Source organism: Mobula hypostoma, chromosome 20 (genome assembly GCF_963921235.1).
Source record: "Mobula hypostoma chromosome 20, sMobHyp1.1, whole genome shotgun sequence".
In the NCBI taxonomy this organism is placed as follows: domain Eukaryota; kingdom Metazoa; phylum Chordata; class Chondrichthyes; order Myliobatiformes; family Myliobatidae; genus Mobula; species Mobula hypostoma.
Genome location: NC_086116.1, coordinates 2,372,727 through 2,389,918, shown reverse-complemented (window position 1 = coordinate 2,389,918; position 17,192 = coordinate 2,372,727). Strand labels below are relative to the sequence as shown.

The 17,192-nt window shown below is 40.7% G+C and overlaps 1 protein-coding gene across 1 annotated transcript in view; it reads left to right on the top strand.

Moving 5' to 3' along the window:
• LOC134359153 (cilia- and flagella-associated protein 54-like) overlaps window positions 1–17,192 on the top strand; it is a 510,505-nt gene that overhangs the window by 243,128 nt on the left and 250,185 nt on the right. Inside the window, exons 34-37 of the mRNA XM_063072102.1 lie at window positions 2,305–2,523; window positions 11,069–11,214; window positions 12,763–12,926; window positions 14,898–15,125. Coding sequence (XP_062928172.1) covers window positions 2,305–2,523; window positions 11,069–11,214; window positions 12,763–12,926; window positions 14,898–15,125 — 757 coding nt within the window. The remainder of the gene's footprint in view (window positions 1–2,304; window positions 2,524–11,068; window positions 11,215–12,762; window positions 12,927–14,897; window positions 15,126–17,192) is intronic.

The window sequence follows — 17,192 nt, the reverse complement described above, 5'->3', positions numbered from 1 at the left end:
GAAAAGACAATAAATAAATCGTGGGGGAAAAAATCTACCTATGCCTTTCACTTTCTCTCACTCAAATCTTCCCTTGCGGAAGTCTTGAGAGCTAAAGCCTCAAAATCCCCAATCTAACATTAGCCACTTCAAAAATGCTGCCCCACTTGCCCCTACCTTATTTTAATTTGTTCTTGCAATCAAACCCGATCGCTGATTGGCTGCTGCTTAAAACACCAAGCTGCCATGAGTCACTGCTTTCTGTAATTAATTGGTGAACCTGAGTGAGCTATGTCTTCACACGCTTTTGTTCTCTGTTTTGCTACTGCTCGAAACACCATACTGCTGCGAGTCAATGCTTTATGTACTCAATCAGTGAGCCTGAGTGAGCTAAGTTTTCTCACGCTTTGGATCTCCAATTGGCTGCCGCTCAAAACACCAAACTGCCTCGAGTCGATGCCTTATGTACGCAATCAGCAAAGCTGAGTGAGCCATGACTTCTCACGCTTTGGATCTCCGATAGGCAGCTGCTCAAACTTGGCCAGCTGGGTGAAGCTCATGGCAAACTGCAAAACAAATGTTAAATTATCTCACAATTCTGGCAACTAATATCAAAGAAGATACTAAAAGCTTTTTTAAGTATATAAAGAGTAAAAGAGAGTTGAGGGTAAATATAGGACCAATAGAAAATGACACTGGAAGTATTGTAATGAGAGATACCCTAAAGGTTAGCCTCCAGGTTGAGTTGGTGGTGAAGAAGGCGAATGCATTGTTGGCATTCATTTCTAGAGGTATAGAATATAAGAGCAGGGATGTGATGTTGAGGCTCTGTAAGGCACTCGTGAGACCACACTTGGAGTATTGTGTGCAGTTTTGGGATCCTTATTTTAGAAAGGATATACTGACATTGGAGATGGTTCAGAGAAGATTCACGAGAATGATTCCAGGAATGAAAGGGTTACTGTATGAGGAACGTCTGGCAACTCTTGGGCTGTATTCCCCAGAATTCAGGAGAATGAGGGGGATCTCATAGAAGCATTCTGAATGTTAAAAGGCCTGAACATATTAGATATGGCAAAATTATTTCCCGTGGTAGGGGAGTCTAGGACAAGAGGGCACAACTTCAGGATTGAAGGACGTCCATTTAGAATTGAGATGCGGAGAAATTACTTTAGTCAGAAGGTTGTAAATCTGTGGAATTTGTTGCCACAAGTGGCTGTGGAGGCCAAGTCACTGGGTGCATTTAAGGCAGAGATAGATAAGTTCTTGATTAGCTAGGGCATCAAAGGGTATGGGGAGAGGCAGGGGAGTGGGGATGACTGGAAGAATTGGATCAGCCCATGATTGAATGGCAGAGCAGACTCGATGGGATGAATGGCCTACTTCTGCTCCTGTATCTTATGATCTTAATTCGAAGATCAGATAAAAAAATCTATTCAATCCCACCACATGAATGGTGGAAGACCTCTAAGAAGTCTCAGAACCCCTAATCGCTATCCTTAGTGGTGGTAGGGCCTAGCATGTAAGTTCTAAAGACAAGGATGAAGCATTCATAACCATGTTCAGTGAGCAACACTGAAAGGGTGATCCAACTTGTCTTCCTCTTCCGATCTTAACTGTCACAGAAGCCATAATTCAGCTAATTTGATTCACTTCACATGTTATCAAGATAAGGCTGAAAGCATTGGATACAGCAAGGGTTATTGGGTGGACAATATCCTAGATGTAATATTGAAGTGCTGTACCTCGAGCCACTTGTAACACTGGCATCCACCTGTCATTGTGGAATATTTCCAGTGGTAAACTGGATAAATCTAATCCAGCTATTTACTGCCAAGTCAGTCTACTTTCAATTAGTATATTGATAGATAGCATTATCAATAGTGCTGTAAAATGACACCAACTTATCTGCTCACTGAGAACAATTGGAGATTCACCAGGATTTCACCACTCCAGAACTGATCATGGCCTTGGTCCAGGTGCAGACCAAAGTGCTAATTCCAGCAATGAAGAGATGTTCATTAATGCTTACACTATGTTCAGTTCTATTTGTAACTCCTTAGCAAATGAAGCAGCAGGGTCTAGACAGGATTCAGACTTGGGTGAGTAAAGGTAAGAAAGTAAGTAGCTCTACTTACCTCAAAAATCATTACACACTTACATCATATGAAAAAGTTAGAAGATGGTGAAGAATGGTGTTCTATTGTTTTTGCTATAACCATGTTCTGAAAAGAAGGTACCTGAAAAGAAAAGCATGGCAGCTGAGTGTATTTTTGTCACATATGTAAGTGTCCTTTATGTGTGAATTTTCAATGCTTTATTTAGGAAACAGAAGGATAGGTTGGAAAAGAAGGCCAGAGAAATTTTCCGAACACAGCTCAGACCATTTGTGCATAATTACCTGCAACGCAAAAGATTCAGTCAATTTTGTATGAATGAAATGCCATGGCACAGTCAGCTGCACATGCTATTGGGAATTATGCACTTTAATTCATTCATGAAGTGCTATGAAGAAGAAGGTTGGAAATCAAAGACTATTAGCAGGTACATTGAAGTTAACTATATGTTGTCATTATACATGGGAGTAATGTAAATGGTAATGATGAATTTTTGATCAAAGTAAAAGTTCCTAACGGTTCTGCAGGGTAGGTTAGTCTGCAAGTTTAGATCATATGGGATCCAGGGTGTGCTATCCAACAGGGGCAGTACAGTAGTGTAGTGGTTAGCACAATATTTTCCAACTTTTTGTAGCCCAAAGCCCACCTAAAGTACTTCCATACTTTCTAACGCCTCCCTAAGGTCGTTGACTTTATTAACTTTGCCTCCAACTTTCACCCTGCCCTCAAGTTTACCTGGTCCATTTCCGACACCTCCCTCCCCTTTCTAGATCTTTCTGTCTCTGTCTCTGGAGACAGCTTATCCACTGATGTCTACTATAAGCCTACTGACTCTCACAGCTATCTGGACTATTCCTCTTCTCACCCTGTCTCTTGCAAAAATGCCATCCCCTTCTCGCAATTCCTCTGTCTCCGCCGCATCTGCTCTCAGGATGAGGCTTTTCATTCTAGGACGAGGGAGATGTCTTCCTTTTTTAAAGAAAGGGGCTTCCCTTCCTCCACTATCAACTCTGCTCTTAAACGCATCTCCCCCATTTCACGTACATCTGCTCTCACTCCATCCTCCCGCCACCCCACTAGGAATAGGGTTCCCCTGGTCCTCACCTACCACCCCACCAGCCTCCGGGTCCAACATATTATTCTCCGTAACTTCCGCCACCTCCAACGGGATCCCACCACTAAGCACATCTTTCCCTCCCCACCTCTCTCTGCATTCCGCAGGGATCGCTCCCTACGCAACTCCCTTGTCCATTCGTCCCCCCCATCCCTCCCCACTGATCTCCCTCCTGGCACTTATCCGTGTAAGCGGAACAAGTGCTACACATGCCCTTGCACTTCCTCCCTTACCACCATTCAGGGCCCCAAACAGTCCTTCCAGGTGAGGCAACACTTCACCTGTGAGTCGGCTGGGGTGATATACTGCGTCCGGTGCTCCCGATGTGGCCTTTTATATATTGGCGAGACCCAACGCAGACTGGGAGACTACTTTGCTGAACATCTACGCTCTGTCCGCCAGAGAAAGCAGGATCTCCCAGTGGCCACACATTTTAATTCCACATCCCATTCCCATTCTGACTTGTCTATCCACAGCCTCCTCTACTGTAAAGATGAAGCCACACTCAGGTTGGAGGAACAACACCTTATATTCCGTCTGGGTAGCCTCCAACCTGATGGCATGAACATCGACTTCTCCAATTTCTGCTAAGGCCTCACCTCCCCCTCGTACCCCATCTGTTACTTATTTTTATACACACATTCTTTCTCTCACTCTCCTTTTTCTCCCTCTGTCCCTCTGAATATACCCTTTGCCCATCCTCTGGGTCCTCCCCCCCGTCTTTCTTCCCAGACCTCCTGTCCCATGATCCTCTCGTATCCCTTTTGCCTATCACCTGTCCAGCTCTTGGCTCCCCTCCCCCTCCTGTCTTCTCCTATCATTTTGGATCTCCCCCTCCCCCCTCCAACTTTCTAATCTCTTACTCACTCTTCCTTCAGTTAGTCCTGACGAAGGGTCTCGGCCTGAAACGTCGACTGCACCTCTTCCTAGAGATGCTGCCTGGCCTGCTGCGTTCACCAGCAACTTTTATGTGTGTTGCCTCCCTAAGGTACCTTCATACTTGCCCATGCCCCTCTTAGGCACAATATACTTTCTGGCACCAACATAATGTAAAAACATGTCTACCATATGCTAACATGAGAAAAGTGATTTTGCTTTAAGTTGTTGTTTGTCTTTAAACCTAGTTTACACAGTACAGTGCACTGTATAGTAGCTTCAATATCAATGTGATCCTTAAACTTGATAGTTTTTAGCAGGAGTTGAAATATCTGGTTCAAGTTGTGACAGTAAAAAGCCTTAAGTCCCTAAGCATAACCATGTCCAACTAGTTTCTGTTTCTTGTGAGTATGTGGTCACTGCACTGAAGTCTTTCAACAGGATAGGAGGATGGAAATGCAATGAAGAGCAGCTTACCTCTTCCCCAAAGATCAGGAAACTTCATATGACAGTGTACCCACATACCACAAAAGCTGACATTTTTGAAAAACATTTTGATTTCTTTATCCTGTTCCTCTGCCTTGCAAAGAAATGGGTTACTTACCCAGTCTGGAATTTCCAGATTGTTGAAATCCGTGATTCGTTTCAGTAACTGCAGGTGGAAGCAGTGCTCTTACAAATCACTGTCTGAACGAGAGTGCCAAACTTCCCATGCAGGGAAACTGAGAACATTCTTCTCCCAATGTTTTGCTTATATATTTCCAATTTTCTGATAAAAGTGGACACTGCACTTTTTGCCTGGATTAAATTGAAATTCTCACCCTACAGTTCATAATTAGAATGCTCATTTTAACATACAGATCGGCTAGGTATGCCACAATTCCAGGTAGAAGTTCAATCTTGTTTCCCAAGCTCTTGTTGACTTTGAGTAAAAGTTCAACCATAGTGTCAAAAATATCAAGTAAATGTTTTAAGCAGCAACCTTTTGACAGCCAACGCATTTCAGTGCGAAGAAGCAAACATTCAAACCCGTTAACGTTATCTTGGCATAACTGGTGAAATGATTTGCTATTTAATGGATGAGAGCAGATATTACAAGAGTCATGCTTGAAAGAAGTTGCTGGCTTAGAGTTTTGGCTGCGAGATGTTGACAAAGAATTACACAATGGATTGCAAGCTGACTTTGAATTTCTTTTTTCATAAATGCCACTAAACCAGCATGGTGACCTGTCACGTATAGTGCTCCATCTGTTGCACAAAATACCATGTTCCAAATTGGAATACTTTTATCCTCAAGATACATCTTGAGCCTGTTGTAGATTGATTCTCCATTGGTCATTGTTATCTTCTTACAAAAGAGAATCTCTTCATCAGCTTTTTCATTTTTGCTCAACCGTACATATGGCATCAGCAATGCCTTGTTGTCCCACACAATTGACTTATACAGTTGGATCCCAAATTCTGTTTTTGTAGCTCTGTGTGTAGTTGATACACAATGTCTTCACTCATTTTGTCAATGTGATGAGCTAAAGAATTATTACTCAGGGGAGTTGCTATTCATTTTAAGAACAGTGGTGAGCACTTCAGATACACCAGGCGTTATTAATCTTTCACCAATTGAATGAAATTTTCCACACTTTGCAATCATTTTGGATATGTTTTAAGAAGCAATGAGACCACTATCAAGGTCATTTTTAGCTTTCTTGGCAAATGACTCGTGTGCAATGCAATGAATGTTAGATGGGATAGAGCCAAAGTTCAGCAAGCCACCTTTATACAATTTCAGTTAGCACAATTGACCAATCACATAAGGTCTCATAATACCCAAAGATGGTTCTTGACCACGCATGTGAAGCCAAGGTTGCTTTGAACACCTCAAGTGAAATCCTTGGGGTCACAGATTCACTGATTGGCTCTATTTCACCGTTTTGTTTTGGCCAGCACTGTATCGTTGTGCAATTTGTTTTCTGAAGATCTGTAGAGAAAGTTGAGAGGGTGCATTTGACTTACCAACTGTTGAGTGAGGTGGAACTGTTGGGCACCGTGGTTGCTAATTTATGGATCTCCAATAATGTCTGTTTGGTTGGTAAGATGGGATGAGATGCGTTGTGACGACGAGTGCTCACCGCCTACAGAGCTCTGGTTCTTCCTGTGTTCCAGTGCCTCACCCTTTGATCTGGAAGTGCCTGCTCTACTAAAGGTCAGTCAGGTTTCATGCCTCAAGTTAGGGTGCCGCTTACTACCCCACCCAAGAATCTTGAACGCCCCCCGACAACCTCTATTTCCCCTGACACCTTCTTAGGACACGTAACCACTCCTGTTGTGAATCACTGGGTTAGCATAACGCTTTACAGTGCCAATAACCTGGGTTCAAGTCCCACTGCTGTCTGTAAGGAGTTTATATGTTCTTGCCATGACTGCAAGGGTTTTGACCAAGTGCTCTGGTTTCCTCACACATCCCAAAGACATAGGTTTATTGGTCATACTGGTGTAATTGGGTGGCATGGGCTCATTGGACCAGAGGGGCCTGTTTCTGTGCTGTATCTCTAAATAAAAATAAAATTGGCTCAGTGGATGAAACCACAGGGTGGTAGTGGAGAGTTGTTTCTTAGATTGGAGACCTGTGGTGTCTTGCAGGGAGACAATTTTGGAAGATGCAGGATAGATACAGGCAAAGATGAAGAAGGATGGGGCAACTGTGGGTGACAAGGGAAGTTAAGGTTAACTTGAAAACAAAAGAGAGGGCATATAATATAGCAAAAACAGTGGGTAGTTAGAGGATTGGTAAGCTGTTAATAACTAACAGGGCAACAAAAAAACTATAAGATGAGAAAAGATTAAATATGAAGGTAAGCTAGTTAAATATATCAAAGATGATACTAAGAGTTTTTTTTTCAGATATTATTAAGGATAAAGCTTTGGGGTATCTGGAGGCACATGATAAAGTAGGCCAAAGACAGCATGGTTTCCTTAAAGGGAAATGTTGCCTGAAAAATATATTGAAATTCTTTGTGGCTTCCTGTAAGCAGACAAATCACAAGGTTGTATAATTTATACATATTTTGATAATAAATGTACTTTGAATCATTTGAATCCTTGATTCCTTTGAACTAACAGGCAGGATAGTCAAAGGAGAGTCAATGGATGTTATCTAAGACCATAAGATATAGGAGCAGAATAAGGCCATCAAGTCTGTTCTGTCATTTTTCTCCAATTTTTCTCTCAGTCCCAATCTCTTGTCCTTCTTCCTACATCCCTTCATACTCTGACCAATCAAGAATCTATCAACCTCTGCCTTAAACATACATAATGACTTGGCATCCACAGCTGCCTGTGGCAAAGAATTCCACAGATTCACCACTTTCTGGCTAAAGAAATTCCTCCTCCTCTCCATACTAAAAGGATGCTGCTCTAGTCTGAGGCTGTGTCCTCTGGTCTTAGACTCTCCCACCATAGGAAACATCCTCTCCACATCCACTCTGTCAAGGCCTTTCGTCATTCGATAGGTTTCAATGAGCTCGCCCCTCATTCTTCTGAATTCTAGTCAGCACAGGCCCAGAGCCATCAAATACTCCTCATAATGCATGCCATTCAATCCTAGAAACATTTTTGCAAACCTCCTTTGAACCCTCTCCTGTCTTAACACATAGTTCCTTAGATAAAAGGCCCAAAACTACTCACAGTACTCCATGAGAGGCCTCACCGTTGCCTTATAAAGTTTGAACATTACATCCTTGCTTTTATGTTCTAGTCCTCTTGAAATGAATGGTAACATTGCTTTTGCCTTCCTCACCACAGACTCAGCTCTGCAAACTAACCTTTAGGGAATCCTGCACAAGGACTCCCAAGTCCCTTTGCCTCTCAGTTGTTTGTATTTTCTCTCCATTTAGAAAATAGTCAGCCCTTTCATTTCTTCTACCGAAGTGCATGACCATACACTTCCTGAAACTGTGTTCCATCTGCCACTTCTTTGCTTATTCTCCTAATCTGTCTGAGTCCTTCTGTTCCCTCTCTACTTCCTCAAAACTACCTGCCTCTCTACCTTTCTTAATATCGTCTGCAAACTTGACCATAAAGACATCAATTCCATCATTCAAATCACTGACATATAATATAAAAAGAATCAGTTCTGACACAGACCCCTGTGGAACATCAGTTATCACCAGCAGCTGGCCAGGAAGGGCTCCCTTTATTCCCACTCTTAGCCTCCCACCAATCGGCCACTGCTTTATCCATGGTGGAATCTTTCCTGTAATACCATAGGCTTGTAGCTTGTTAAGTAACCTCATGTGTGGCACCTTGTCAAGGCCTTCTGAAAATCCAAGTACCCAACATCAACCAATTCTCCTTTGTCTATCCTGTCTGTTATTTCTTCAAAGTATTTCAATAGATTTGTCAGACAGGATTTTTCTCTTGAGGAAACCATGCTGACTAATGTGTGCCTCCAAGTAACCTGAGACCTCATCCTTAGTAATTGATTCCAACATCTTCTCAGCCACTGAGGTCAGACTAACTGGCCTATAGTTTCCTTTCTTTTGCCTCTCTCCCTTCTTGAAGAGTGGAGTAACGTTTGCAATTTTCCAGTCTTCCGGAACCATACCAGAATCTGGTGATTCTTGAAAGATCATTACCAGCATCTACTTGGACAGATGTCCTTTGACAAGGTGCTGTGTATGAGGCTACTTAATGGGATAAGAGCCCACAGGAAAGATACAAGCTTGGATTAAAAAATTGATTGATTGGCAGGAGGCAAAGAGGGGGCCTATTTTGGATGGCTGCCAGTGACAAGTGGTGTTCCACAGGGGTCAGTATTGGGACTGTTTCTTTTCATGTTATGTGTCAATAATTTGGATGACGGTTTGGTAGCTCAGTTAGCAGATGATACAAAGGTAGCTGGAGGGGCAGGGAGTCTGCAGAAGGACTTAGATGGGGAGAATTGGCAAGGAAATGGCAGATGGAGTATAGTGTAGGGAATTGTATGGTCCTGCACTTTGGTAGTAGGAATAAAGGTAGAGAATATTTTCTAAATGAGGAGCAAAGTTTTTTTAAAAAATCAGTGGTCCAAAGGTCCTTTTTGTGGGATTCCCTAAAGGTTCAAGCTCTGTTGCTATTCCTATTCTCCACTCCACCAATCAACTCCTCCTCACCTGGATCCACCCATCTCTTGCTAGCTCCTGCTCCAACCTTTCGCCTCACCACTTTATACTGGCTATCACCCTTCTATCTTTCAATCCAAATTAAGGGTTTTGACTGTGTATTCACTTCACACATTCTGCCAGAACTGCTGAACTCCACCAGCATTTTGCATATTGTTCCAAATTTCAGCATCTACAGTCCCTTTTGCCTCCTCATCAAAGGATGTAGGTCAGTTGGAAATAAAGATGGAGAAGAGGCAGATGGAGTTTAAATCCAGATAAGTGTAAGGTATTGCAATCTGGGAAGTTGAATGTAAAAGGAAAATATATAGTAAATAGTTGGACCCTTCAGAGCATTGATGTAGAGAGTTATCTTGAACTACAAGTACCTAGATCTCTGCATGGCAAAACAGTTAGACAGGGCAGTAAAGAAGGCATTCAACATTGTTGCCTTCATCTGTTGGGGCATTGAGTATAAAAGTTTGGCAACTGCACGAATTTGATCTTTTGCTTAGGCCATATTTGTTATATCGTGTTCAGGTCTGATTGCTCCATTACAGAAAAGATATAGAGAATGTGGAGAGTGTGCAGAAGAGATTCACCAAGATGTTGCCTAGATTAGAGAGTATTAAATGTTATACAAAGTTCACTTGTTTTTTCTGGAGCATCAGAGGCCAAGGAGTGACCTGATACAACTATATAAAATTATGAAAGACATAGGTCAGATAGAATCCTTCGTGCAGAGTAGACATATCTCATACTAGATATTTACTAGAGAAGGGGGAAGTTTAAATGAGATTTGTGAGGTAAGGTTTTACACAGAGACTGCCAGGAACCTGGAAATACACAGCCAGGGCATAATATGATATTAACATTTAAGAGACATTTATATAGCCACATGGACATTAGGTATAGCCATATAGACCATATGCAGTTAGATGGGATATTGGTATAAATTTGCGTTTTGGTTGACTGAACTGATTCCACAACCTAGAAACTCACTTCAATGACTCTACAACTCATGTTCTTAGAATTACTTATTTTTTATTTGAAAAATTTGTCTTCTTTTGCACTTTGGTTGTCTGTCAGTCTGTGTTTATGTACAGTTTTTCATAAATGCTATTGTATTTCTTTATTTTTTGGTAACTGCCTACAAAAAATGAACCCCAGGGTAGTATATGGTGACATGTACGTACTTTGATAATAAACTTACTGTGACTTTGAAATTTACTTTGAGGTAGGCACCACAGACAGATAGAAACTGTACCCAAGAACCAATAATTTAATGAGAAACAAGGAGTTTCCTTGGACCGTCAACACTGACATTCATTTGATCTTTTGAGTACTCTGATCCTTGGTTCATGTTTTCTAAGCAAAGTTGATGCCTATTGAACTATAGTCAGGGTCAGAAACTACAGTTCTAGGAGCTGTTGTCTTTTCCTTAGTATTTGCCTTCAAAATAGGCCAAATAATTTCATGTCCATAAAAGACAGATTTATCTTGGTTGAAATGGTATATTTTCACATTATTGTATAAAATGCAAATTTCTACGGCAGTCATTGTTAGATTTACTGCCATTGGTAGTAGTAGAGATATTAGTTTGGCATGTCATCAAGGCCACTTTGGCCCTAACTGAATGCGTATCTAAACTAATCCCTTCTGTCTACACGATGTCCATTCACAGCCTATCCATGTGCCTATTTCAGAACATCTTAAATGCCTCTAATGTTTTTGCCTCCCACCACCATCCCTGGCAGAATATTTCTGGTGCTCAGCAAAGGCTTCCTTTGTTCCTCAAGGAACTGGAACACTGAAGAGCAGTTTCATTGTAGCTTTCTCATTTACAGATACTCCTTTCTGGACCCTGACATTTTTACCCTTCATAACTCTGGTGCTCTACTTGTTGACGCAGAGCGTGGTGATTCTGAAACATCGTTCGAATTTCAACTGTATACAGACAGAACAAAGGAAGAATCATCAGATTTAACATCAGGTTGTATTCAAAAGCAGAATGGTCAGACTGTTGAACAGCTCATGCATGTATATTTCTGTTCAACAAATATGTTCCATAGGTTGTATTCTCTGGTTTCAGGTGGTGTCATTTGTAGCATCTCCCAACAAATACTCAAAAAAAAAATCGCACAGAATCAGAGTAATGCATCTCCACAAGCTGGATCAGCATGTTGATGTTGTGTGGAGGTTTGCACGCTTCAAGGATTCCATCAAGCGACGCCAACTCAGGGCCACCCATGTTGGAATGGCTGTGGATGAGATGCCAGACGAAGATCGATCCAACCCCAGCTCCTGAATGGACAGACTTGTATCTGCCCCTCCCGGGCCACACTTCAATTAGAATAGTTCCAAAGATGCCTATCAATACTAATCTTGATCTCTGCTGTTTCTGTGAATTCATCATCTGCATGGAGAGGGGAAGCCTGCTGCATGGGCAACAGTTTGTTCTTCATATCATACTGCCCTGACTTTCCTACAGGCTTACATATTACATAGACAGCTGGGAAGCAACATCCCTGGTCAACTCTGACAGAGAGCATGTTCTTGTAAATTCTGAATTGTTCATTAGAAAACAAAATGCAGTGGTTCACACCTGGGGGCATTAATGAATAGCTGACCTTGAGGCATTTCAGGTTATAACTCAGATCAGCAATAATATGTGATTGGCTTGATCAAACTGCAAATCCATCTATTGTAACACGAATTTGCACCAAGTTCCCTGAAGCTTCCATAATTTTCACAAATTACCAGGCATCACTGCTCAGGTGCACAGAATTGCCAGGAATACTACATTGCTTTGAGACTGAAACTAATACATCCGTTATTTTTAAATATCTCATGGGATTTCTAGCAGAGAATACTAAAAAAGTGGTGTTGCCAGGAGGTTTAAAATTTTACATATTTTATTGTGTGGAGATGTATTTGTCATTAATATTTAGTAAGCTAACGATGGCACAACAAATTGGGAATGATGTTAGCTCTTTCCATCTAATACTATTTTCCTAATTGGTTTTTCTACAAGGGTGAAATGAAGTACTGGATCTTTAGCACAAGATATGTACTCTATCAGAGCATTGAGCCCTGACCATAGGAATACAGACCTGCCAATAGCAAAGTTCTGTGAATGCTAGAAATAGCTGATCATATAGTGCTTGTTGAGAGAGTCTGAGGTCAGTGACCTTTATCGGAACAGAAAGGTAAGTGACAAGAAACTTTAGCTCTGTTGCTCTCTCTGCAGATATGTCTGACCAGCATTTTCAGCTTGTTTAGACCAGCACTGGCATTGACAAGTTAGTTTGGCTATTCAAGATCAAGTTTTTAATAAATATTTTTATCTTCAAGGCCTACACCACTTAGCAGGTCTTGATTTCCTCCAGGCAGAATTCAAATGCTCTTATAGTTTCCATACATAATATTAAGTTTCAGAAAAGGTTATCTAGCTTTGTCAATATGTTTTATGTTGAATTTTTGAAGTTATGAATTTTAAAACAAGCATAACTATTTATTGCGTAATGTCTTAATTACATAGGTGATAGTATCTCTGAAAGCTCTGAAAGTGAGTTGTCAATGTCAGCAATTCAAATGAAGGAAGAATCTGTGCTCACTAGCGAAGAAGCAGGCATGCCGAGCAGTTCTACCAACTTCATTATAGACCAATTGAGCAAAGCATTCTTGCACTTCAGAAGAGCAGTGGTAATTACATCAGCAAAATGTTTATGTTAATTAAAGTAAAGTGCTTGCTTCCATGAGTTATTTTCCAAGCAATGAAAACAGTAGATAATTGACATTGCTTGTGTTAATATTTCTCTTCAATTCATATTTCTCAAAACAAGCAGGCCATTCAGCCCTTTGAATACAAAGAATGTTGTCACAAGAAAGCAACATCCACCATCAAAGGCCTGCACTATCCAGGCCATGCAACTGTACAGACCCTCAGGTCTCATGCCACCAGGTTCAGGAACAGTGATTACCCGACAACCATCAAGCTCCTGAAACCACCACTACTCTGAATTGAATCTACAACCTACAGACTCACCTTTAAGAACTCATTACAACTTGGGTTCTCAGTATCATTTTTACTTGAACTTTTTGTCTTCTTTTGCACATTGATTGTTAGTCTATTGTATTTCTTTTTTCTGTAAATGCTTGCAAGAAAATGAATCTCAAGATAGTACATGGTAATGCACACGTATGTACTTTGATAATAAATTTACTTTGAACTTTGAATTTGTGCTGGCTCTCACAGCAATATCATCAATCTCATTCCCTTTATTTCCCAATAATCTATTCTCTTTTATACCTATCAGCTCCATTATAATTCTGTTACTTGTTGCCTACACTAGGGGTAGTTTACTGTGCCAGTTGACTTACCAACTTGGGATGTGAGAGAAAAATGGATCACCCAAAGTAAATCCCTGTGGTCACAGGAGAATGAGTAAACCTCACAAAATAACACCTGAGGTTAGAATCAAACCTGCCTGACTGAGACTTTAAGGCAGCAGCATTATCTACTGAGCCACACTGGTTGCATTACTCATTCATTTTCCACTGTCACATCTAGCTATTTTTCATGGATTCAATGGCCTGATCTCTGTATTTTTTAAGGCAGACAATGTGAATATCCACTCACTCACTGCCCTGCCAGGTTTGAGCTGCGTGATAACTTCAGGTTTAGTTGAATCAGCAGGTTTCCGTTCTGCCATACTTTGTGCTAAGAAAATGTGTCATTACTTGCCTCATTCAGCCTTCGAGAAAAGTCAGAAGCAAAATGAGATTTTCAATATTAGCCTATAAAATATACATTCTTTTCTCTGCATTTTGAGGGAATTGATGCAGTTGCCATAGTTGTATTCAGCATTCTGTTAGCATTCCAAAATGATTAAACATCTACTGAGGTTCATTCAAGTGACAATATCTAGGCTACTGATCAGTGGTGTTAACAGCATTCTTTGGACTAAAGTTATCCCTATCCAAGAACTTGAACCAATTCTGAAGCTCTTTCCTTAACATTGATTTAGGATTGCAGAGTGCAGCAGTGTTCATGCTGTTGATAAGAGTGGAAGAGTTTAATCATTCTGTGACTCCTTCACTCCTTAGTAAAAAGCTTCCTTTAAAGGACTACAGCATGGAGTGTCTCAGTCGATTACAATGAGCCAGTGATTATTCCCACCAGTGGAAATCCATTTCAGAGAATTTATCTTCCAGTTTGTAAGGAAAGACAGTAGATATGAGGATAACCTTCAAGAGATGAATCCCATGATAATGCTTCTTAAATTTTCTTCTGCTGGGCTTTCTGCATGCTTTGAACATTGTTGACCAACATTGTTTTCAGCTTATTTTATTCAGTATAAACACACAGTAATGGAAGACCATCTGTAAATTTACCACAATATCTTGGTTGCTCTTCTTCACTGCTCTTTATGATTTAAAATTATTCATTAGAAATGGCTTGCATATTATTCCCAATATTTACTGTAGCAATACTACAACTATACAGGAATGGCTTTTCAATAAATTATTCACTTAGAATATCTGTGACACCAAAGAATTATTTTTATGTAAAGTAAACCTCTTGATATTTATCACAGTGAAGATTATGTTAAGCAGAAGGCTACCCCATTTAACTCAATCATGCTTCCATTAAAGTATATTTTCCAATTTTAGGTGCTTGCACACCGTGGAGGACATTGGACAATTCTGCAGAATGCCTGTCAACTTCTTTGGAACTGTGCACATATTGCAATGATGTACATCACTGGAATGGACTCAGCAAAAGAAGGCGTTTTAAGCTCAGACAATGTCAAACTGATCCTCTGTCTACCATTTAACTTAGCTGCACAGAATCTCCTTGATATGATATTGCATCTACAGAATAGCAGTAATTTTGTTCAGGTAGTGGCATTAGATACACCAGAGTGTGCATTCCATATAACCATATAACAATTACAGCACAGAAACAGGCCACCTCGGCCCTTCCGGTCTGTGCCAAACGCTTACTCTCACCTAGTCCCACCGACCTGCACTCAGCCCATAACCCTCCATTTCTTTCCTGTCCATATAGCTATCCAATTTTACTTTAAATGACAACATCGAACCTGCCTCTACCACTTCTGCTGGAAGCTCATTCCACACAGCTACCACTCCCTGAGTAAAGAAGTTCCCTCTCATGTTACCCCTAAACTTTTGCTCCCCAACTCTCAACTCATGTCCTCTTGTTTGAATCTCCCCTTCTCTCAATGGAAAAAGCCTATCCAGGTCAACTCTATCTATCCCCTTCATAATTTTAAATACCTCTATTAAGTCCCCCCTCAACCTTCTACGCTCCAATGAATAAAGACCCAACTTGTTCAACCTTTCTCTGTAACTCAGGTGCTGAAATCCAGGTAACATTCTAGTAAATCTTCTCTGTACTCTCTCTATTTTGTTGACATATTTCCTATAATTCGGTGACCAGAACTGTACACAATACTCCAAATTTGACCTTACCAATGCCTTGTACAATTTTAACATTATATCCCAACTCCTATACTCAATGCTCTGATTTATAAAGGCTAACATACCAAAAGCTTTCTTCTCCACCCTATCCACATGAGATTCCACCTTCAGGGAACTATGCACCATTATTCCTAGATCTCTCTGTTCTACTGCATTCTTCAATGCCCTACCATTTACCATGTATGTCCTATTTTGATTAGTCCTACCAAAATGTAGCACCTCACACTTATCAGCATTAAACTCCATCTGCCGTCTTTCAGCCCACTCTTCTAACTGGCCTAAATCTCTCTGCAAGCTTTGAAAACCTGCTTCATTATCCACAACGCCACTTATCTTAGTATCATCTGCATACTTACTCATCCAATTTACCACCCCTTCATCCAGATCATTAATGTATATGACAAACAACAATGGACCCAGTACAGATCCCTGAGGCACACCACTAGTCACCGGCCTCCAATCTGACAAACAGTTATCCACCACAACTCTCTGGCGTCTCCCATATAGCCACTGCTGAATCCATTTTACTACTTCAATATTAATACCTAACAATTGAACCTTCCAAATTAACCTTCCATGTGGAACCTTGTCAAAGGCCTTACTGAAGTCCATATACAGAACATCCACCGCTTTACCCTTGTCAACTTTCCTAGTAACCTCTTCAAAACATTCAGTAAGATTTGTCAAACATGACCTTCCACACACAACTCCATGTTGACTGTTCCTAATCAGACCCTGTCTATCCAGATAATTATATATACCATCTCTAAGAATACCTTCCATCAATTTACCTACTATTGATGTCAAACTCACAGGCTGATAATTGCTAAGTTGACTCTTAGAACCCTTTTTAAACAATGGAACAACATGAGCAATACGCCAATCCTCCAACACCATCCCCATTTCTAATGACATTTGAAATATTTCTGTCAGAGCCCCTGCTAGTTCTACACTAACTTCCCTCAAGGTCCTAGGGAATATCCTGTCAGGATGTGGAGCCTTATCCACTTTTATATTCCTTAAAAGCGCCAGTACTTCCTCTTCTTTAATCATCATAGTGTCCGTATCTTCCCTACCTGTTTCCCTTACCTTACACAATTCAATATCCTTCTCCTTAGTGAATACCGAAGAAAAGAAATTGTTCAAATCTCCCCCATCTGTTTTGGTTCCACACATAGCTGTCCACTCTGATTCTCTAAGGGACCAATTTTATCCCTCACTATCCTTTTGCTATTAATATAACTGTGGAAACCCTTTGGATTTATTTTCACCTTATTTGCTGAAGCAACCTCATATCTTTTTTCAGCTTTTCTAATTACTTTTTAAAGATTCTTTTTACATTCTTTATATTCCTCGAGCACCTCATTTACTCCATGCTGCCTGTATTTATTGTAGATATCTCTCTTTTTCGAACCAACTTTCCAATATCCCTTGAAAACCATGGCTCTCTCAAACTTTTAACCT